This window comes from Sarcophilus harrisii, chromosome 2 (genome assembly GCF_902635505.1).
Source record: "Sarcophilus harrisii chromosome 2, mSarHar1.11, whole genome shotgun sequence".
Lineage (NCBI taxonomy): Eukaryota > Metazoa > Chordata > Mammalia > Dasyuromorphia > Dasyuridae > Sarcophilus > Sarcophilus harrisii.
In genome coordinates this window covers 145,086,619-145,111,637 of record NC_045427.1, presented here as the reverse complement: position 1 = coordinate 145,111,637, position 25,019 = coordinate 145,086,619, and the positions used below count along the sequence as shown (strand labels likewise).

At 35.5% G+C, this 25,019-nt stretch overlaps 1 protein-coding gene across 2 annotated transcripts in view; it reads left to right on the top strand.

The window, feature by feature from the left end:
- Positions 1 to 11,647, top strand: part of SYNDIG1 (synapse differentiation inducing 1) — a 248,780-nt gene extending 237,133 nt beyond the window's left edge. For both annotated transcript variants that reach the window (XM_003758133.2, XM_031951016.1), the window contains one exon: positions 9,927 to 11,647. In XM_003758133.2, the coding sequence (XP_003758181.1) occupies positions 9,927 to 10,085 (159 nt within the window). In that variant the 3' untranslated portion in view covers positions 10,086 to 11,647. The remainder of the gene's footprint in view (positions 1 to 9,926) is intronic.
- The last annotated feature ends 13,372 nt before the right edge of the window (positions 11,648 to 25,019 follow it).

Below are 25,019 nucleotides of genomic sequence, written 5' to 3'. Positions count from 1 at the left end.
TAGCTTGAGAAAAAAGTTTTCATATCTCTTCTTCATCTATACTTTGCCTATAAAATAAGCCATCCCTAGCCAAAGATGAAATTGTGGGTGTTTTACTAAAGAGTGAGACAGGCACTTACAGGAAATAACCATTATAAGGAACAAGCATTATGGAAATAATCTGGATAGATGATAAAAAATGAAGACCTTTATCACTGATGGAAAAAGTAGATAAGTGGCAACATAAGTTGTACTTCACCTCCAATCTGAGCTCTTTTCAGGTAAGACTTCTGATTGAATAATATATGATGTATTTTCTGAGGGTGACCCTTCAACCAGGTGTAAAAGCACAATTGAGTTCCAAGGTAGTCAGGGCACACACATTGCCACCACCACCACCAGTACTTCCACGACCATCTCTACTATCACCACCAATTGTCAACAGTTAGTAAAAGAAAGTTTTATAGTTAGAATACACAGGTTAATTCAGATACTGAGGAGTTCCTTCAGAAGTAGTGGAAAGAGCCCCAGTCAGCATTTCTCAGAATAAGTACTCTGGGACCCTGCTTCCTATCCTCAGGTATATCATGGAGCTAGATGTAGTAGATGCTATGGACAGAGCTCTGCTCTCTCATTGTGAATTGCTCATTTGTAAGGGGAGAGAGATGTTGTTTGTTTTGGTTTTGGTTTGTTTTTTATTTCTTTTGGATTTTGATTGTTATCTTTTTTTTTTTTTTTTTTTTTTGGCTCAGGAAATTGAAAAGCCCCAGACAGTGGTGATATTAAGTAGACTTAATTAGTGCAGATCAAACAGAAAAGGAGAAATCATATAAGGGAAATACAAGGAAATAAGATAGACTCAGGAAACTTTCTTTACTTGAGAGAAACTTAGGACAAGTTGAATCCTAACTTAAGCAAAAAATAATAAGGCAGCACTCAGCTGCTAAGGTCACCCAGTTCAAATTAAACTGTTTTCCCCTCTTCAAATAACTGACATATATTGCTCATTCATTGTCAATGATATTTGTAAGTAATACAGAACAAAAGTTGCTACAAACCTGGAAAATGGTAAATATTATGTAGATTGTAGATTTTGAGGGAGAGACAGAGACAGAGACAATTACCCCAGTGGTCCTGAGAACAATACCCACACAAATTAATGGATAAATGAATGAATGAAATAGCATTTATTTATCATTCACCATGTTCTAAGTACCATTAAGGATAATAAATAGAAAAGCCAGTAAGTCTCTTGCTTTCAAAGAGTCCACATTTTAAAAAGAGGATGACAAATATAGAATGTTTCAGCTATATGTCAAAGGAAGGATCCCAGGGTCCTTTGTGTATGGAAGCAAAGAAGATAGCAATGCATCAAATTCTTTAATGTTAATATTTCTACTAACAAAACTATATATTCACTTATGTTAAATCATTTGACAATCATTTGGGTATCAAGAACGTTCTTTTTCCGGTCTTCAGTAATGTCATCACTGAGGAGATAGAGACTACAGTATCTTCAGAAGCAGTCGCCAATTCACATCTTTCAAAGGGCAGTTTCCCCCAGATGATAGTGACAGTGGAGTGGAAGTAGGGCTAGTTGTCTGTGAAGGGGGAAAGGGAGTATTGCTATGCCCAAGATTCTTGGGGTCAAGAACTCAGATTATCTCCAACTGAGGGAAAGTCTGAGGGGAACTGGTGATAGTGGTTTGATTTCCCTCATTCAAGCTATCTCTTACTTCTCTAGGATTTTTTGTTTGTTTGTTTTTTGTTTGGTTTGGTTTTTTTGCTGCTGCTGCTTTAGCTAACTGGCTTGTCCACTTTGTGGGAAGAATTTAGTTGACAGGTGGAGAAGATAGCATTATAATTTTTGGCTGCCTTATTATAGTCTTGACTTAGATCAAGGCTTCAGCTCAGTAAAATCCTCAGGGTGGGTGGGGGATGAGGAATAGAGGTCAGACCAAAAATGTACGAGTGTCTCTCCAGTGTTGAACTTTTGACTTTTCACTTCTTCATCTTAAATTCCATTTTATTCAATTCAGCCCAAATGTCCTAGATAACTGAAATCTTATTGAATTCTGATCCGGTCATTCATTATGTTAGCTTCTAGCTTTTTTCAACTGGAAAACTGATAAACATTCTAACAGTCAAGTCTGTCCATTCAAATCACCAGAACCATATTGAATTCTAAGCCCATAGGCCTATTTATTGGCAAATAATCTAGGTCTCAGAACTAATATGTTTACTTATGTAATGTAAACAGAATCACCAAGAAGAAAATGAACTAAGAACTGTGGGACATTGGAGTATGGTGAAATGAATAAATTGAAATAGGTTGCTCACAAATTGTTAACATTCTTGTTTATTCTGCATTTTTGAGGTAGATGAAACTGTTTGTGAAATTGCTCTAAGATTCCTTCTATTTTGACCTTCCACTTGTCAGTCATTCAATAAATATTTATTAAGCATCTACTATTTGCTAACACTGTATTAATGCAAAAAGAGAGGTATATAAAAAGAGGCAAAAAAATATTTCCTGCATTCAAGGATCTTATTATAATCTAGTGGGAAAGACAAGAAGAAAATACAGGCATATACACACGTGTGTGTGTGTGTATAACTATAAGTCATATGCAGGATATATTAGAAATAAGAGGGAACAAACTATAATTAATAGGAATTAGGAAAGGTTTCTTATAGAAGGTGAAATTTTATCTGGCATGTGAAAGAAGCCAGAAAAAGCAGTAAGTAGAGATGAGGAGGTGAGGCATTCCAGATATGGAAGACAGTCAGAGCACATAAAAAAAGCTGAAAAATTGGGTCCTTTTTGTGAAGAAACAGCAAGAAGGCCAGTATCCTTGGATGGAAAAGCACTTTAATTCAGGGTCAGAACCCAGAAGTATCCTTTCTGTACCATTCACTTACCCTTTTTATCTCAAAGCAGTGAGATTGAATTAGAAAGTTTATATATTGTGTTGTTTCAGACATATTTTCACCTGAATTAATGATATATTGGTTGATATTTTTTAAGTCACATCAGCAATGGTCAAGATAAAGGATTCCATCTTTCCAACATAGTGGTTCTCCTACATCCACTACTTTTCAGGTAGCAAATAAAAAGAAGTTTAGGGGACTAACTGTAATAAGAATACTCTCTGAATAGGCTATATCTTCTGTTATAAAAAAAAATAATTCTTCAAGTTCTTAAAAAGATAAATATCTCTGTTAAAACAGGAAAATTACAAATATCATCAAAGTCTTCTTACAGTTGAGTAAAAAAATTCCTTTCAACCCAAATTGTAAGCTTCCTTTGTTAAAAGAAAAAATCATCTCCAGGTAAATATATTTGTGACTCCATCTGTGTTTCCCTCTTGCAAAAGAAAATAATATTCATTTTTTAAGGATGTTCATCTAGAGCTTGCCAAGGCCACAGTACTACTCAATCCACAGGTATCTTTGACATCCAATACCCATTTTTCACTTCCTGTTTTCTTTTACTTCTATAATAATATAATATTTAATAGCATCTAAATTCAATTCTGCTATGTTCTTAATGACACATGGTGATATTTTAATAACTTACTTTATAGAAAGTTTCTATAGTTAACTGAGAGTAAATATGACGATGTTAGACCCCTTTTCAGGGCAAACAATATTGACAGCATTTTTTAAGCTAAATTTCCTCAAAGCCAAACTTTGTCATGCCTCCTTCCCTTGTGACTTATTAGCTGACCAACTGACCTGCCATTGGAATATTTACAAGATCCACAATGTGAATATGTAAATCATGTTTCTCAATCCTGTGTTATTTTCATAAAACATGACTTTGCTTATTACTTTATAGAGATGCTAGTTTCTGAAATCAGAAATAATACCACTGCATTGAGATCTCAAAGGTAGCAGGAAAAAGTAGCTCTTTTGGATGAAACAGTATGATATAATGGAAAGGATGCTGTCTTTTGAGCTAGAGTATCTGGAGTCAAATCCCTGGCCTCTCAGTTGACTATGAACTTAGGCATCTTAATTTTAAATTTTCCTTTCCTCATCTGCTAAAAAATTTTCCCCTACACTACATACTATCTAATATTCCTTCCAATTCCAAACATATAGTCTTATGAGTATTCCTATCTGCAGAATGACTTTGCTCTAAGCATTTTGCAAATGTCTTGGCCCAGAAGCACTCTCCAAGATTCTTTAAAAGGAGCTTTTTACATAGAGCCTACAACTCACAGAACTTTGATTTCTTTAGCTGCAAGACATCTTGATCTTTGCTATAAACATCACATTTTATTCTAAAACAACAAAACTCTCCCCAATTTCTAGAGATGCTTAGCAAAGTATGAAATGGTGAAGATTATAAGCAAAATGTGGCATATTTGATCTTGAGGTTCCTTAAAATCAGTCTTGGTAATTTGTTTTTTTTACTAATCTTACTGCTAAGCCCCAAAGAGAAAGAAGAGTGTGCATGCATATAGTTATTTATATACATGAGTGCATATATCTATGCATTTTATGTATATGTACATTTATGTGAATTTAAGTGTGTATGTATGTATGTATGCACATGATATTTGTGCATATATATACAAATATATTCCCAAAACATTCATAGCAACATAATATGACACCAAGGAAATGGAAATTATTTGGGGAATGGTTCAAAATCTATAATATATAAATGTATCACAATACTACTGCATAGTTAAGAAATAATAAATACAAGTATTTCTAAGAAATATGAAACAATTTGCATTCATTTATACAGAGCAAAAGGAATGGAAGCAAGAGAACAATATACACATAATGACTACAATAGAGTAAATGAAAATATTCCTAAAAGAAATTGAATTCCCAGTTAATGGGAAAAACAGTTAAGGTTCTTGAAAAAGAGATAAACACACTTCCTTTCTGATAGCTGAGAGGTAAGGGTGCACTATGACAGAATATCATACAAATTGTCATATATCGTCTCTTTATCAGATGTTTTTGAGTAAGTGCATTTCTTTGGCACAGGAAGGGTTGAGTATGGAGGCAAAGTGGGGCATCAGAAAGAACTCTAGTTTTACAGTCAGAGAGACTAGGGTTAATTCTACTTTTTTACACTATCTGAGGGAACTTTAGTAAGTCAGTTAAACTCCATGGGCCTCAGTTTCCTCACTTGTTATTGAAGGAACTAGATTATTGTGGGGTAAAGACAAAGGGCATCAGTGAAGCATCTTTTTAAGAGAAAGAATGCTTGGTTCATACTTTTAGTGGGGGGTTACTGTAACATTAATTTCTTTTTTGTTTTTATTAATTTAAAAAAAAAAAAAACAAGACCTGTTAGATAAGATTTTCTTTTCAGGTGAGCACACAGTTTCAGGTTAAATGTTGTAAATATTTACCTTAGTATCATGATAAGCCAAATTGAGTAACCAGTTGAGTATAAAGATTTAACAGCTAGTTCTGACTAATAATCTGTCTTTAAGTTTATAGAGCAGAGGTGATTTCATTACCAGAAAATGTTTATGCTGTGTCTTTGGTCTATTTCAGCCTATTCCAGTTAGATATCTATGCTGGTTTCAAGATTGGACATATATATTCACAAATATCAAAATGTAATTTTCTTAAACTTACTAGTTGGTAAACTGTCAGCATATACCATTTTAATTTTATCACTAAATTGAATTTTGTAAAAATTTTAAGTGATCAGCATGTGCCAGGGCTTAAAATGAGAGGCAATGTGACACATATAAAGAGCTGATCCAGAGTAAGAAATTTAATTTTAATTCAACAAGCATTAGATAAGATCCTCCTACGTGTTAGATACTTTTGTGATACAAAGTCCCAAATGTATCTCTGACCTAAAGGAGCCTGCCTTTTTTGAAAAGAAATAGGGAGACCTGGTTTCAAGTTCCATCTCTGACACATAATAGCTTTGTGCTCTGAGCAAATCATTGAACTTTTCAGGATCCTAGAGAACTCAATTATAAATTACATAACAGAAGTAGACTCAGCATTGGTAAAGGGAGGTTCACCTACTCCAGTAAAATTACTGATCCAAATAACAATAAAAATAACAACAACTATGCAAGGTGCTAGCTCAGATACATAAACAAACAAGATACTTGCGGTGGGAGCTTATGATCTAGTAAAAAGAGATAAGACTGATGCCAAAGAAAGTATAATATAAATCAGAGCATGATGAATGAATGATCGAGATTAAACATTTTATTGTAAGGTCCAAGGGAGGAAAGCATTCCTCATGAAAAAATTCTACATTACCAAGTGGTTGATTTAACATTTAGAACTGTATTCAACAGCTGTTCCTTTGGAAAAAGTGACTTTTGGTGATATATTAGGACAATGCTTTACCACCCTGCCTTGTAATCATTTTTCAGCAACAAAACAATATGATTCTTATACTTCAAAACCTGGAATGTGGCCACAAATCCACAAGGACCCACTAGTACATGGGGCTACACTGTCTGGATTTATCATTCAGATTCACTATTTTAATATTTTCTTTTGCCAAATAAAGATGTATAGCAAAAAAGGATAAGTGACAATAGGTTTTCCCTTGGCTTTTTTGTTGTTGTTGTTGTTGTTGCAGTCCTCTCCATCTCCTCATGACCCCATGTGGGGTTTTTTTGGGCAGAGACACTGGAATTATTTGCCATTTCCTTCTTCAGTTTATTTTACAGATGAGGAAACTGAGGCAAACAGAGTTAGGTGACTTGCCCAGCGTCGCACAGTAAGTGTCTGAAGCCAGATTTGAATGTAGGAAGATGAATCTTCCTGATTCCAGGCATGGGCCTCTATCTATTGCACCATCCAACTTTCTGAATGCCGTAGCAAGGGGTGTTTAATGCCTTCACCTGGTATCCTAGTGACTTAAGTGAGACTAGTTATGTAACTTATTGTCACTACATGCATATACGTATTCTGAAGTGGTAGAATTCATTATCTTCCCCCATACACTCTATACTTCTGCAGTCACCTAATATAAATGAGATAATACTGCTGTTTTCCCAGTAACCTAGAACAGACTCTGGCATTATCTTCAACTCCCTTTTCTGTCAGCCCATATATACATCATGTGAAGTTTGCCTGGTACATAACTTTATAAATAGTTTCCCTTCATCATCTTGGTATCTAACCTATTATCAAGTCTTGTCACTTCTAGCTTCCCAGCGTCATTTCTATCATGCCCTTCTCTCCACTCTTACAGACATAGCCCTGCTTCATGCATTCATCACTTTTTGCCTGACTTATAATGTCTTTTCTCCTAATTTATCATCTTGTTTTAAGTTTCTCTAGCTCTAAACCTACTTTCACTCAGTTGCTTAAGTCATGTTTCTAAAGCACAGTTCTGGCAATGTCACCCCTATCCCCTAAGTTTTAACAAGCTCCAGGGGCTCATTATTATATCGGTGATCTAACATAAAATCCTCTGTGTGGTGTTTAAAGCCCTAAATGACCTGTTCATCTCTTCCTCTCTTGCATTCCTCTACTTCATATTCACCTTCATATACTCTGCAATCCAGCTATTTCTGGCCTATTTGCAGTTTATAAAACACAACTTTCTATCTTCCTTCTGCTAACATTTTCCACTGGATGTCCCCTGTGCCTGGAATCTGCTGCTCCCTCACATTTTCCTCTTGGTTCTACTGACTTCCTTCAAGATACTGCTACTTCCTGTAGGAGAGTTTTTACCTATCTCTCTACACTCTAGTACTTTTCATTTTGATTTTGTCGTTCATCTTCTTTCTGTGGACACATGTACACAAGCATGCACATATACACACAAACATACACATATTTAACTAGTTAGTTACATGATCATTCCACCATGAGAATATAAGTTCTTCAAAAGTCAGAGGCCACATATTTACCTTTGATTGTATCCCCAGCTCTTTTTATGTTGCCTGACACAAAATAAACCATCAATAAATGTTTGTTGACTGAACAGCCAACTACCATTTCACTCACAACATAAAGAATTATGTAATTCTGCATTAGATCTTCTTATGTGTTTTGAACTCCACTAGTCAGAGAGGGATAGAGAGAACTATCTCCAAAGAGGGGAACAAAATGAAGAAAAATGGTAATAGAGAGGTCTGGCCTTTGGCAAAGAAATCCCTCACTCTTTTTGCTTTAGTTTGGTAATAGCAGATGGTGCAAACTGAGCGACAATGAACCGAACAATTAAATGACATTTGGTAAAGTTGATGAAAAAGATGACCTTGGTATTCATTCAAAAGGCTGTTCATAATATCTGCTCATTGTCTTAAAAAGTGCTTTCAATGTTTTTACTTTAAGTCATAGTTATTCAGTCATTTTTCTTTGAAGATTTTTCCTCATGGGCCAGTCCACCAAATTGTATAAATATGAGCTATAATTAAAGTGATATAGACTCACAAAACTTCCATAAAGGAGTACTTTTAATACAAACAAGTATTTTGAGATATTATTATAAGTACTGAATCTATTAACTGGCTGACACAGTACTATAGAATCTTATACCTGGAAAGGATGTTAGAGAAGGTCACTTTCTTATTATTAATGAAGCCAAGATGAGTAGGTAAGCTACATAGGTTGTCATCTAGGGAAAAACAGGCAAGGAATGAAAAGAAGGATATGTTTAGCAATTGTTTTGGGTTCAGATTTGTCATTTTATCCATATATAAAACTCTTGATATGCAAATATACTTTGCTATTGCAGATTAGCAACTGATATGTAACTGTCTTGAAGATTTGTCCACTTCAAAGAGAGTTTAAGCAATTTGCCCATTGTCACACAACTAGGATTGTTAGAAGCAAGACTTGAATGTAGGCTATACTGATTCCAACAACAACCTTCTTTCCACCATTCTATTCTTTCACTTTCACTTTTCACATTCTAAACTTTCATCTGTTTTTTATACATGCACATACTTTTAATGCCAGAAAATTCTGCTGTCCACAGTATGTATATATTTATTTTTAGAAAGTCAAGTCTTATGTGTCAGAATAAATTCATAAATCCTCTGGGAGGCAATCCCATACTCTTGGAGGAGATAAAATTGTGAGTCCAAACTTGATTTTGGGGGGCATAATTTTCAACCTTTGACTAGGGAATTGTTCCTAGCCTCCAACATGAGACTTCTTCTGATTCCCTCCTGCCCAGTTATTAGCACAATTTTTTTCTTGAAGTTACATTGTATTTGCTTGTTTGTATATATATTGTACCACGTAACTATCCCACCCCAACTAATAAAATGTACATTTCTTGAGAACAAAGACAATCAATTAGTAAACATTAGTAAGAGCCAGGAACTGAAAATAAAAAATGAAAATCAGTCCTTTCCCTAAAGGAGTTTTAATCGTAATGAGAAAGACAAATGCAGGCACATGGATATTTTTTTATATGTGAGTATGAATATGAGTTTTTATGTATACACATGTTTGTAAATGTGTAAATGTGTGTATCCATATATAGCGATATATAGATATATGTACATATATAGGTACATGCAAGATACATACAAATGCATAAAAATAGGTATCTGTAAGATGCATGTTAATTATGGATAAAATTACATTAGAAGACAAGGCATCTGAGGGATGAACAAAAGGCAGGAAAAGCCTCATATAAAGGAAGACATTTGTGCTGAGTCCTGGAAAAAAATGGGGATTCTAAGAGACAGAGGCAAAGAGGGTAAGCGTTCAAGCCATAAAGGATAGTCCTACTAATCCTACATTCTTATTATTGATAGTTTTGACACAAGGCATAAGGTCAAAGGATTATAATTCAAATATTGTCCTTCAAAGGAGATTCTTAACTTTCAATATTGCTAAATTCTTCCTTTGCAAAATTAATAGGAATTAAAGGATTAAAAGAATAGAAAAATCCTCTTTATACTTTGGCCAAATCTCACTTTTGGTAATGACTATTATTTCCACCCTCTCTTTTTTTTCCCACTCTACAGACTAACAAAGCTGTGGCCAAGGGTGACTTCCACCAAGCCAGCACCAGTTCCCGACGGGCACTCTTCTTGGCTGTGCTCTCCATCACCATTGGAACTGGCCTCTATGTGGGAGTGGCTGTGGCGCTGATTGCCTATCTCTCCAAAAACAATCATTTATGAGTCCCTGGCAAAGGAAATAAGGAGGAGGAACTCAGTGGATGAAGAGAAACCAGAGCTGAGTTGATGGAGAGAAGATGATCCCTGGTATGGGGGACCAGGAAGACAAACCCATGTGATATTACTCATTATGAATCACAAAACAACTCCATGAAGCCCTGAATTTTTCTGTCTGTATCTTATTTTCTTTCTTTTTGGTCTTTTAAAGGCCTTTTGCACCATTGTGCTGAGCAGAACTGAATACTTATAGAAAGAAGACTCCAGCAGAGATCCCAAACTGTGAGACATCTCTGGTTTGTTTCTGACTGATTAATTAATACTGTGTCTACATGGGACTCATAAGAAGTACTGCTATCAGTGCTAGCAATGAGCAAACAGAATAATGGACTGTATTTTGTGGACTATAGGGCTCCAAAGACAGAGAGTACAAGGTATATATCATGATTTCATATTGGCACTGCTTGATCCCTCTTGCATACCTTTGATACTACCCCAGAAGAAAATAAAAGACAAAAAAACTATCTCCCTGTCTTCATAAGCTGGGGGTGAGGAGCTAACCAGCTCCCAGATCCCTTCCTCAGCTGACATTACCCCATGAGCCAGCCTAGCCCCAGAATGCAGGACCAGAATAGCATGGAATATGTCTTCATCTCCACCACTGCTTCTTCTCCATGGTGACTACAAAGTGAGGCTATAATGGGCCTTCTCTGAGTTTTTAAGTTAAAGAGAGACCAGGTGCTCTGTGAAAAAAAAAAAAAAAGGAGAATGGCAAAGAAAGGACTGAACCTAAATAGGAGAAAGAAGCAAAGAATCCCTCTAATGGACTCTCTTCCCTGTGCACAGCTGAGCCGAACACAAGCACTGTAACCTCATGGCAACAGAGCTTACCAACCCCAAGACTTGAGACTCAGCCTCAGAATGAAGAAATATAGGGACATTTTTTTTTTTTTTGCTTTGTTGTCACTCACCTCAATGATAAGCAATGTACTTAGCTATCTTGTGAAGGAGTTGAACGCTATCCTTACTTTCTTGACTAAATGAATAGCTTATTTTCTCTTCATATTTTTTTTTAAAGTAGCAATCATTGCTTCGTGTTACTCAGTTTATCAGAAGAATGCTGAGAAAATAATAATCACAGCCATTTTAATACTGTTTCATGTCTATTTTCTCAGTGATATTTATTTAACAAAAAATATCTTTTAGGATCAATTTTTTGGTCTTTTCTTTGGGGTTTGTTTCAAACAATTGGCTTTTATTCTTAAGGGGGGAAAAAAAACCCTTTAAAATATCACTAACCTTCCACTGGAAGCAAATGTGCCAAACTGTCTCCATTAAGACCATAATCCCAACTTTCTTGACTTTATTCATTAGCATAAAGATCAACAACCTGATCTTAATGACATCCAAAAGCATATGAATGATGTCTTTGTGGAAGTAAGCAACATTCTCTAACAACTTTGACTTATTGCTCATTCATCCTGAGTTCCTTAAATATCAGTAATCTCATACTTGAGCATCTCAAGGTTATGGAGAGAGAACAAGTGGTATAATGGACAAAAGGATGATTTTGGATTCAAGAAGACCCGAATTTAGCTCCTACCTTGGAGACATACTAGCTGTGTGACCTTTGATAAACCACTTAACCCCTCAGTGTTATAGAGACAACTCAGTAAGACTCTTAGTTATCAATTTACATCAGTCAAGGGAGATTTTATACCATTAGTTCATCATATTGATTAAATCTCAAGTTTAGTTAAAAATATGCACATATGTATTTTATATATATAGATACACATATGCACATGTATAAAGGAAATATATACATTATATATTTGTATATGTATATATGTGTGTGTGTTTGAAAGGCTATGGTCCAAACAATTCAATAGCCTGGTTGTCCACACTGGAGTCAATGTTAAAAGATTTGGGGCAGCAAGATGGCACAATGACTAGAGTGCCAGACCTGGAATAAGAAGAACCTGAGTTCAAATATAGTTTCGGATACAAGCAACTATAGGCAAGTCATTTAAGCTTGATTTCCTCAGAAAACAAAAAAAGATGGGGTGAACCTAGCTTGATTTTGATTCTGATATAATGATCAATTTAATATCCACAGTATGCTCCCTTATTCAGAGTAAATGAGTCTTAATTCACCTAGTTCTCATGCATAATGTTTTAATGGACTCAGATTCTCTTCACTTTCAACTTTCATCTTCCCCTAATTTAGTTGCTTTCCCTAATCTCACAGGTGATTTTTGATCACCCTTTTCTAGATTTTATACAACTCTGTGTATTTTTGTTAGAGATATGATAATAAGAACAGAGTAAGTTGGATATAAATACATCATGATTTTACCAAAGTCATAATCTGTCTGAAGAAAATTAGAAGGAATTCTTGTGTCCCAGTGGTTCAAACAGCTCCCAAGAGCTAATCCGTTCTATTAAATTCAGTAGATAATAGCAAAACACCCACAATATGCACAGTATCATGTTAGTCAGTAGAATACAGATTCACATACACAAAAATATTCCTGTCCTCCAGCAACTTACATTTTACTGGGGGAAAAACAACATTCACATGTATTTTTGATGCTGTTTGAGTGGTCTAGATTAGTGGCTTTAAGAGAGTTGTTAAGAATCCCCTTTAAATTAGCTGCAGGTTTTAGGAGTGAAAGAATTCACTCATTCCCAAATTATTAGTTGCAAAATGAAAGTTTATTGTTGGATAGAAATCAGTTTACCAAGAGACTGATTTCTATAGTGGCAAATCTATGGAAAATGGAGTTTTGCACTGAGAATGCAGTTCTCAGTGGACAGAAAGTCTTGGCAGCAAAGGGAGCTACCAAGGTCCATCTGCAAAGACTATAATTGATGGAAGCTATTATATTGAGTGTCTTGGTGGAGGCTGGAATAGCCCAAGTAGAACATGTCAAACCCCCATGGGGACTAGGAGGTGGAGTCCCAAGTTGGCTCATCTACAAGCTGGGTTTCAGCTTGAGCTGGAATTTGAATTGAATGAGTCTTTAATTGAATAGAGTTGGAAGTATTTTCCTAAGGACTAGAACCAACCCTACCTAGATAACAGAATGAAACTGTCTTGTTCCCCTCAGGCAGGGTCCCTCACAGAGGCAGAGTTGAAGGAGATTTTCTCCTTCAAGGATTTTTAGAGTTTTGGAGTCCCTTCTTCATTATGAATAATACAAAAGAGAGTAAAGAGACTAATTAACTAACTACCTTTTACAACCAGTAGTGAGAGATTAGACTAAGTCACTTCTAAGATCCTCCTTCCCAATTCTAAGATTATAGTTATATAACTATTATTATACTTTGGGTTACTCCTAAATCAATCTGCAAAATTAAGAGAGATGTGAATGAAATTAAAGGACATTTTTATGGAGATAAAGAAACATCCAGAAAGTTGAGAGGGAACAGTAAAAGAAAATCAAATGCCTACTAATTGGATACAAAAGCAGAGACCTTTTGCTATATACATTATAAAAATATCTCCTCACATTAAAAAATTTCTGTATTAATAAACTCTCCAGGATAAATGAATGAAGATTAATCTAATTCGTATGACATACTCTTAATCTTCTAGATCCTTCATGCTATAATATTTTATTCTGCAGATTTCTTTTGCTTTTTTTTTTCTTTAAACCCAGAAAAAGTGTTTACATTTGGATATTCTGACTTAGTGCAGAAGAACAAACTTAGCTCAATGGAATTTTAGGAACACAAGTTTAAGAGATACCTGAGACCTGTGTTCAAATACCAGCTATAGCTACTAGCTACCTGAGTGACCTTGGATAACCACTTTTCTTTGTATTTTCATGTAAAATGAAAGCATTAAATTAGATCCTCCCTTATGGAGCTCACAGAATACAATCACTAATTCTCTTTATGGATCCTTTAAGGATCCTTGCATTAGAACCTTTTAAAAAGTGTTTGAACTAAACTTAGCTCTTTGAATATGTTTCCATTGGGATGCACATCTGCTAAAATACCTTTGATCTTGGTTATGACTTTGCAAAGTATGATAACTCATTTGCTCATCCATGAAACACATTTGGTGGATGATGGGTTAGGAAGAGGAATAGGATTCTTTATATTTCTTTTTCTTGTTGTTATTTGTTTGCTCTTTACCCAGGTCTTGGAGTCTTTTCCAAGAATCAAAATTCCCACAGAAAATATTCTAATGTCTTTATTTGCTACAGAAAGATCTGGATACAATACAATAGAGAGGCATCTAGTCTGCAGTAAGGTCCCTCACTACAGATAAACAGACCAATACCCAATGGCACTTTCCCCAAATGCCAGTGCTACTTGTTTGTACTCATTAGTATCCAAAAATGATAGAAAGACTGTGTAAATATAAAATATCCTATGGATTATCCTTCATCTATTTTCTTTTCAAAAAGAAAATCAACTACTTTAGAGGTGAAAAAAAGAGCATTCTCATGAAACACTTGAACATTTCTACTTTCTTGTTAGCAAATGTATAGTTCCTAATACAAGGTTGGCCTTGGAGGACCCATGGAAAATGATGATTGGTGTAAACATGGAATTGCCAATAAATACAGGAATTCACTTTGCACTATGGACAAGAGTCCACACAATGATGTAATGAATACTGCTAAAGAGAATCCAGCTTTTACAGAAGAGAAGAATCATAGGAAAATTTGGACAACCAATCAATCAAAACACAGCAACATTCAAGTTCCTCCTTGCATCAGTACATTAGCCCATCAATCTCATTCACATGCATCTTTGAATTTTAAGTGACTCAATTAAGCAGCCTGCCAATTTGCCAATAATCAGTTACCATTCATTGTTCACTCATTCCTCTAGAGGTTACAGACTGACCTTTGGGAAAAGGCTTATAATGAAGAAGCCATGCTTGTGCCTGCCCTTCTTGGCTTGCAATCACTGACAGGCTGAAATATGAGTGGCCAAAATGTCTGTTTCTCAGAGACAATGGTGGTAAATAATGCCTACAACTGAAGACTGAGCAGTAATTGCAGATTTATGGCAGGTTTATGTGACCTTTTTTCCTATCATTTACTAGTGCCTCTTTTTTTAGCACCAAAGTCATTTCTTGACAATTCTCCCATCTCTCCAATAGTGGAACAGGGAACGGGGATGGGGATGAAAGTTTCAGGTGCTGAGATGAGGAAAGAAGAACCCTTCCTTATACTAAAAAGGGAAAAAAGCAGTTATTCAAAACCAATTGGCACAAGACCTCATTTATCAGAGTAAATCATGAGTATAATGACCAAAAGTTATTACCTGAAATTATTAACATAAATAAGATCACCCAGATCTGAAAAAATCCTTAACCATCATAAAACCCCAAACCCTCATTGTAGAGACATGGAAGTTAAATCCCAAAGTCCAATTATTATGAAATAATTTGCCCAAGTCACACAAGATAGTAACAAAATTCAAATTTGAATTCAGCTATTGGGATTCCAAATTAGATGTTCTTACTACCTCCACAAAGGCCAGCCATATGAGATAGAATACGTATGGGGCAAAGGATAATTCCACAGCACTCAAAGACAATTTAAAAATGGAACAATACCTTTAGCTATGCAAGTTTGGCAGGAGAGGATAATTCAGGGAAGGCTTCCTGAAGGAGATTAACACAAGTGGTGATCTATATTAGTTCTGTCCTAAAAATTGCATGTCATATTTAAACTATAATCACTGATGCTCCATTGAGAAACAAGCAACCTGAGTGATACCATGATTGGCAAGGGTTTACTCTTTATCAGCCCCATATTCATTCATTCCCCTTTCTTAACAGCCTCTCTGAGTCCTAAAGTCCCTACCTCCCAAAAGAGTAGAAGAACACAAATGATTTCATGCCCTTTCACCTCAAACAGAGTTAGCATGAGATATAACTCCAGATTTGCTACTAACCAGCTATCTATATTTCTATCTATTCATGACAATGAGAAAAACACACCTATTAAATACTTAAGTGATATTAAGTATCTCAATTTTCCAGGAACTTTTATAAAGGATTAGAAAACAAATATAACTCCCCCTAAAGACCTGTTCTTGAGGACTTTATATACTAATAGAAGAAAATGAAATTTAAAAGGGAACTGGATGCAGAGAGAGAGAAGGCAAAAGGAAAGGTAGAATTGTTAAGGAAAAGGAAAAGTCAATTGAAGAATAACTTGAGCTGAAAGTAAAATAAGCATTTCTAGAGCCCTTCATGCAAAGGCAATCCTGGCCAAGGATTTGCCTTTCCTAAGTGGGGACATCTCCAAGGGAGGAAAGGTGTGGGTGGAAAAGTTTGGCATGTTGAGTAACAGTGTCAAGCAAATTTATAACCACTCAAGTTCGTGGAACTATGACTTATACAAGTACTATAAGAAAAAAGAAAACTCTAGTGAATTGGCTTCCTCTTTAGTTTTACTGATATTTTCAGTGTAATGGAGTAACTGGCACATATGTAGACACAACTAATTTGCTAAGGTGGTTCCATCTACATGAAATATGCTTTAGATATTTGGGAAGACTGGAAGAATGGAAAATGCATGAATATTCTGTGTTAGCCTACCACAAAAGGGAGATTTACATAGCCAAAACTGTCTAAAATAGCCTGAATTAGCACCAGCCACCACTTTCACAGTATTTGTATTCAGTGGAAGTGATTCCCTCAACCATAGTAAGCAACAAGTGGCAGGAGTCTGTTTAATGAGGAAGTCTGATTTAAATGTCTCTCGGTTCCCTTCCAATTCTATAAATGATCCTATACACTTCTAAGGTACCTTCCAACTCTAAAAATCTATGACCAGCTTCTTTTTCACTCACACAAGGCCAAGAGTCTGTCTTCTGGGAATTTAGCATGCAAGACAAACCTGAAACAGATTCCTAGGGCTTTACTCTGATGAGCACTAAATAAATACAAAGATGAAAAATCATTGATGTGCATATTTTATAAAATAGAGGAGTCTGCATTTATGAAACTTCAAAGAGAGTAAAATTATAAAAACTTCTTATATGAAAGGAAGAAAACTTGGCCTGGAAGAAGACTTCAAAAATGATAGGAGTAAATACTTTTAACTGAAAGTGGGGACTCTGGATAACTGAATAATAAAAGATTTGGAGCTAGAAGATCATCAAGTTCAACTCCTTTCATTTAATAGATGAGGAAATTGAGACATAAGGAGATAATTGATTTGCCCAAAGGCATATCTCTTAGGATTTCTGTGAGATGGGATTTAAATACAAATCATCCTGATTCCAAGTCCAGTGCTCTAATCAACACCATGATACTTTGCAACAAAATGAAATCATAACCAGGTGGCATGTGATGCCATGGGAAAAGATTTGGTGATATCATTTAGATTCAATCCCACAATGAGTAATCAATGCATGAGTAAATTTGTATTTTTTCAAGGCATTTGAAGTTAAGTGACTTGGCCAGGATCACACAGCTAGAAATGTAAAGTGTCTGAGACCATATTTGAACTCAAGTCCTCCTCACTTCAAGGCTGGTGCTCTAACCACTGCACTATCTAGCTGCCCGGTTAATAGACATTTATTAAGAACCTAATATGTGCATATAAAAAACCCACTTTGGGTAGAAGCTCTGCATTCTAGTTGACCTGCCCAAAATGATAAGCAAATGATTCCCCAAAGACAATGAACCACTGAATCTCCATTGTCTCTAATTTGAGTATATAAATAGACATCTATTTCAAACATTGTGCTAAAGGGTACCCTTTGGTGGTAGATTAATGTATCATTTATTTACTCACAAAAGAAACTTTGGAGTGATATAGCACCTTAATTTTCTCTAAAAAAATATGCACACTGAGTCATTACCTTTGACTTCACTAGATCCCTAAAAGGGGATTTTTAGAGATAATTAGGTGCTATGCATAGACAGGCCAAACTACTTCCCAGAATTATGCAGAAATGATATCATGTTACCACAATGAACAGTTAGCCTTGAGCCTCTCCCTACACAGTATCAAAAATGGTATAAAACAACTTTAGCCATTCTATTAATTTTCCTTAAGCTACCAGTCAATATGCACATTTTTTTTCATTGAATTTAAAGGTATTACTTTCTCCTCACTGGTTCAAGTTTCATTCACCTGAAAGACAATTTTGATATATATACACAGAGCATTTTCTGCCATGGGTTTTCACTGATTTGGCGATATGCAATCCTTGTCACATGAAAACAAGGCCCACACCTTAACAAAATGAAGTAGGTCTCCATTCCTCATTACTCTCAGTCATCACAGTCACTATTTCCCAGCTCTATACAAGGTTATAATGCATTATTCAGATTCATCAGTCAGCAATTTATTACCAAAGTATCATGAGCTAGATTCTGAAGAAACAAGTACAAGAATAACATGTTTCATATTCTCAAGAACACTGCTTTCAAATGATGGAGAAAACAAGTATATAATCTCATTGTTTATATTTGTGTCTGTATGTGTATACACACACATGAATATATATACATACAGATAGATAAATAGATAGATATACATAAATATAGAAAAAAGAAAGGACAGCTAAATGGTCCAGTAAATAGAGGGCCCAGGCTGCAGTCAGGAAGACCTAAGTTCAAATGTGGCCTCAGAGACTTTCTAAATGCATGAACTTGGCCAAGTCAATTAATCATTTGCCTTAGTATCCTTATTTATAAATTGAGCTGGAGAAGGAAATGACAAATCACTCCAATATCTTTGCCAGGAAAACCATATAATTGGATTACAAGTCAAATATGACTGAAAGGATTGAACAACTACATATGTGTGTAACGTGTGCATGCATATACACATATATGTATACTGGGCATTGTCTATATACATGTGCATACACATATACGTATATCTCCTTAATTACTAGTTTATCCATATATAAAGAAAAAATAATTTGCAATGGAGAATTCTAATAGCTGAAGAGCCAAGAAAGACTCCATGATGGTGCTAAAGGTGAAGAGGGTATATTCAAGCATGTAGGATGATTAGAGCAAAGGGACAGAGTTGAGAGATGGAATATACAGTGTGAGGAATGGGAAAAAAAAAAACAGTTTGGCTGTACTTTGGTACATAAAATAATGTCCAATAAATTTGAAAAGATGGGTTGGAGTCAGTTTATGTAGGACTTTACAAACTAAACAGAAGAGTTTTTATTTTATCCTTGAGGCAATACAAAGCCAGGACACTTGATTGAGTTTAGGAGTCACATGGTCAGATCTGCACTTAAGGGAAATTATTTTGGCAGCAATGTATGTAGCACAAGTTGGAGTAGCAATATATTTGAAGTAAGGTTAGGAAGCAGTTACATTGATCTAGACAAAAGGTAATGAATGGCTAAATTATGATGTTGCTATATGAACAGAGAGGAATTTGTTCTATGAGTTGCTGTGGAAGTAGAAATGGAAGGATTTGGCAGCCCTTTGAATTGTAGTGAAGAAGAGTGAAGAATCAAGAATAATGACAAGGCTATCAACCTGGGAGATTAGAAGTATAGCAATTCCTTTGACATTGTTAGAAATGTATTCTTGACACTAAAAATCAGATATCAAGGAAAATTTATTGAAGAAGAATCTTAAGGAATAGTCTTAATGTTTCTAGCCAGAAGCAAGTCACTCTTCTTTTCAGGAAGAAAGAGTCATGAACACAGAATTGGGAGAACCTTTTATACTTGCTAATGTGGAGCAGCTCCTCCCTTCAAAGACTGTATTGATTTGCTTCTTCCAGGTTACAGTCTTTGTGATATGCCCACTACATGTTTCCTCTTAGTTTGTATAATAGATGGAACACCAGCCCTGGAGTCAGGAGGACCTCAGTTCAAATCTAGGCTCAGACACTTAACATGTCCTGGCTTGTGTGACCCTGGGCAAGTCACTTGACCCCAATTGCCTCAGCAAAAAAAAAAAAAAAATGTACAAAACATCTCCTCCCGCTCATTATACATCCAGGGCAGTAGTGATTTGGTCAAGTCAGGTTATTAACCCATGTAGTTTAAGCTGGATAGGCTATTATCTTAAATTTGTGGTTTTCTCAAAACTACAAGATTCTTTCTGATTGACTGAATCACCCGTACTTCCTAGTCCCCCCAATTCCTTATTTGATTAATGTTTTTATTGATCACTTAGTTATTCTGTGGAATCTTAACCTTCCTTAACCTCTCCCATTCTGAAAACCTCATGGTCATGGTATTCCCTATCCTACACTATCTCAAAGCTTGCAGCACTGTGGAAACCCAACTTTTCAGCATTTTTCTCACAACATTAATAGTGAAGTATTATAGAAAAGGGGTTTGAGTAAGGAGGCAGTAATAATAAGTTCAGATTAAATTGTACTGAATTTGAGACATCTCTGAGACATACAATTTGAAATGTCTAATAGGTGATCTGTTACTTGTACTGAACATCCTGAGGGAAGGACTAATGCTGCATATATAAATCTAAAAATCATCTGCATAAATGGCAGTTAAATATGTTTATAAGGGTTTTTATGAGATATTTTATGAAGTTACCAAAAAGGGAGAGTGTATAGGGAGAAGAAAAGAAAGCCTAAGACAGAATGTTTCTGAAAATAGGAATAATAGTAATTGCTGTTGCTGCTGCTGCTGTTGTTTGTTCTTCATCTCCAAGAGGACCATGACATGAAGGAGGTCATATAATGACATGCAATAGAATTAGATTGAAGTGAGGAAGAACTCTGCAAAGTCACCAGCCTCACTTTCTTAGAGTCATCTGAGTCTAGTGGCAAGTTATAGATCAGGACAAATGGAGATGGTCCTGCATGCATTGGAAGACTTTGACCTTTTTAAGCTAAAGTTTTTTAGTAGGTCTCAGTTTGACATAGGTAATGCCAAATCAGTGATTAAGGTCAAGTAAGAAATGAGGTAGAAAATGGTCTCTTTTACCTAGTCAAAAAAAAAAAATCAATCTGGGAGGAAAAATTTTGCCAGAATTTGGTTTCTGGCCAAAACAAAAACAATTGTTGCTGACTCTCAGACAATCAGGATCCAAATAATGAGTGATTGGGGCTTGGCCTGGGATCTATTCTGAGGAAATAGAGGGGATTTTTGGGGAGAGGGAAAGAGTGACAAAGCTTCTCTATGACCCAAAGATCAGGCCTGCCTCCAAGGGGTGCTGTCATTTCTCAGGCATTTATTTAAGAGGTTCAGGGAAGTGTCATGGCAAGTCATGTTATATAGACTGATTCTAGCTGAAGAAGATGGATTATACCTTAGAGGTCTGCATAGTTTTTTAGCTCTGTTTCTCAATCTGAGAAGAACTAGAAAAAGAATGTTTTTCTGAACTCAGCTAATGCTCTCACTAGCAAGAAAGTCTCTGGTACCAGTTTTCTCTTACAGACATGGTTCTCCTATTTTCTTTATACAGATGTAGTGCTCCTACTTTTCTATTCATGTGTATCACCAACACCAACATATAACAAGCACCTTCCTACCTCTCTGTCTGCTTACACCATTCCCTTTTACTATAATTCTCTCTCCTGTTAAATATCTATTTTCTTTAAAATCTGCTTCATTTTGTAAATTGTGTCCCCTTAAACTTTGGGGAGGCCCTGATATAAACTGTGTCACCTTTGGGGGAAGGTTAACTCAAAACCCTCCCAGCACCCTTTCAGACCACTCCCAGATAATTTCATTCACTAGGAAATCTCAACTGGGGCACAATAAATATCCTCTATTGAGTGGCTCAAACTACTCCCCAGCCCCAAGCCAAGACTGAACCCCATATAAGCAAGGGTTTGTTAACCCTTCTTTGCTAATTCTTAATCAGGAAGGCCTGCCCTTCTGGACTTAGCCCACTGATGAAGATATTTTCTTCTCAGTGTAAACCCATTTTTGCAATAGTCTTAACAGGACCTTACCCACTAAGAAAGCTGTCTTCTAAGCTACTGTTTTCTTAGCCTAAATAAATCCCTCTTTGCCACAAACCCTGTGCCTGTATTTATTGGGGTTTGTGAATTCTTTTGAGTTCTTTCGGAAAACCTGCACAACTAGCCAAGGAGATCCCATTGCTGTTAGGGGATCTCTTACCCTCAATTGTTGCACCTCATCATTTCCAGAATCATTTCCCAAATCTCCTTTAATCAGCAACTAACTTCTCCACTTTGTATCACATTTGTGTATTAATAAATTAAGTGGAGTTTCTTGATAATTAATCTCAATGAACAATCAGAAAAGGATATAGAGGAGTAGTCAGACAGGCAGAAAAAGAACCAATAGTTCATGAAAACCAAACAAAAGAAGAAATTATTTCCAACAGAATAAGATAGTGAACCATATCAAATGCAGTAAAAACATTGAGAAATTATCAAAAAATTCCATTTAATTAAATTTAAATTTAGCTAAGTGATCAATCAATTTTAATTATCTACTATGTGTTAGGCACAACGCTAAATTCCAGGGATCCAAAAAGTATTTAAAAGAGATTTTAGGTAGTACTTAAAGGAAGCCAGGGAGGTCAGGAATCAAAATGGAAAAGAGAGAGCAATTCTAGGTATGGCAGACAGACAGAGAAACTGCCCTGAGCCAAAAAATAGAGTATTTTGTTCAAGCAGCAATAAGGAGACCAATGCAACTATATTGAGTGTGTATTGGGGAATGAGTTGTAAGAATACAGTAAGGAGGAGGACACTAGGTTATGAAAAACTTTAATGCCAAATAAAGCATTTTGTATTTGCTCCTGTAAGCAAAAGAAAGGCACTAGACTTTACTAAGAGGGAAGGTGGGGGGAGATAACATAATCAGATCTGCATTTTAGGAAAATCATTTTATTGGCTGACTGCAGAATAGATTGGAATGAGGAGAAACTCAAAGTAGGCAGACCCATCAACAACCTATTGCAACAATCAAGGCATGAGGCAATGAGGGTTTGCACTAGAGTGGTAGTAGTGCCAGAAGAGAGAAGGGAGCATATTAAAGAATTATGGGGCTAGAAGACATATTGCAAAGGATGAGTAAAAGAAGAGAAAAATAGGAAGCAACGAATAAAAACAACTTTTACAAGAAGTGTATCTAACAAACAAAAACAGTGTGAATGTTAAAATACTAGAGTCTAGTTTTTCAGCTATTGTTTTTGTTTGTTTTGCTTTGTTTTTTAATCATAAAACAAACCTGAACATGTTTGATGTTAGTAGAAGAAAACAAACAGTAGATATAGAGATATTAATTTAAGGGATGGGAGAGGGAATGTTGAAAATGGAAAGGGATGGAATCAAGTACACTTGAAAAAGGAATTGGCTTTGGCTTGGAGACAGGTCACCTCATTATCAGAAACTGGGGGAAAGTATGATATTGATGATGATGATGATGATGATGATGATGATATTAATAACAAAAATATTAGCTAAAATTTTCCTAACTCTTAATAAGGGCTAATTTATTATACAACTAATATCTGAATAAACGGAGTGAATTTAAACTCAAAGCTCCATCCACTGAACCACCACTGTGGGAAATAATATAAAAGTGTTTTAAAAAAAAGAAAATGAAAGATGAGAGAGTCCACATTTAGTAATGCAAAAGGAAAGATTCTGAGCTAAAGAAATGGGAGAAAGAAACTTGAGAAGAAAGCATTTCTTTTGACTTATTGTGAGAATCAGGCAAATCCTCATCAAATTAAAACAATACAAATTCACCATTAGGGAGTATATGGTTAATAATTATTTTTTCAGTTTCCTCCATCTAACACATTCTAAGATAATCCTAGAACATTAGGCAGAATTTTTTTTTATTCCTATTTGAAGTAGCTCTAAAGCATTCTTGCTAAGGGGAAAGAGTCAGCTAAGGTTAGCTAAGTATTTGCTAAAGAGCTGAATTAGCTAAAGGATTTGATAAAGAGCTAGAACATCTCTCTGAATTGACATAAGGAAGCTAATCGTTCATACCTCCTTGAAAAATGCCTTTCATAATTAGAAGTGGGAGGCAACCATTATCCTGGAAAGATCTTTTCATTTTGAAACAAAATGAAATGACTTCAGTATTTTTCTTCCTCTTATTTTTACCCACACTGACAGTCTCCAAAGACAGAATTTGTTCTGAGCTTCATCTATTCTGAGCATCTTAGGTAGGGCAGATTGGGCAGGGTGTGGTAGGAGTGGGAGGACAGAGGCAGAGGAAATGGGTAGAAGGGTAGACAGGGATAAGTCTTCTTTCATTTCTTCAAATATTCTCCACAAAAATAGAACTAGGTAATTTGTTTTGTTTTGTTTTGTTCTGGAATGGTAAATCACAGGAATCTTGTCTAGCTTATCTTAGAATTTAGTAAACCACTTGATTAGACATCTAAAGAGAGAGATGATTTGTTAATCTAATTTGTAGATGACAAAGATAGAGGCAAGCCATTTTATTGGATGACAGAATCCCCCCCAAAATCAAAATGGGCTATACAATTGGACCGCATCTAACAAGATGAAATTATATATATAATTTATAAATTTAAAATCTTTGATAGGTATGAAACGTAACTAGAAAGCAGTTTGACTGCCAAAAATATGGAGGTTTCATTGTACTAAAAGTTCATATGTTTCAATAGTATGATATGAATAAGCACCAGACCTGTGATTTCACTAGAATTGGGAACAAGAAGAACCTCTCTTCATTAAGGCATGCTGGCAACTTCTCTACAGCTTAGTATTGAAGAATCATCTAAAGGATTTGAAGTTAGGTGACTTGTCCAGCCAGAACATACCAGAGAAAGAAAGTTCTTCCTGGATTTGAAGTCAACCTTTATTAACTATGCAATGTTGTCTTTCTTAACAGTATTATATGGCATTCAAAAAGTTAATGAAGTCTTATACACCATAATCCTATACTAGGAACACTAGAGATGTGTCCAATATTTAAAAAGTGTGATTTCCACTGTATTCACCAGTTTTTGGACCATATCTGTAGTATTACAGTTAATGCTAG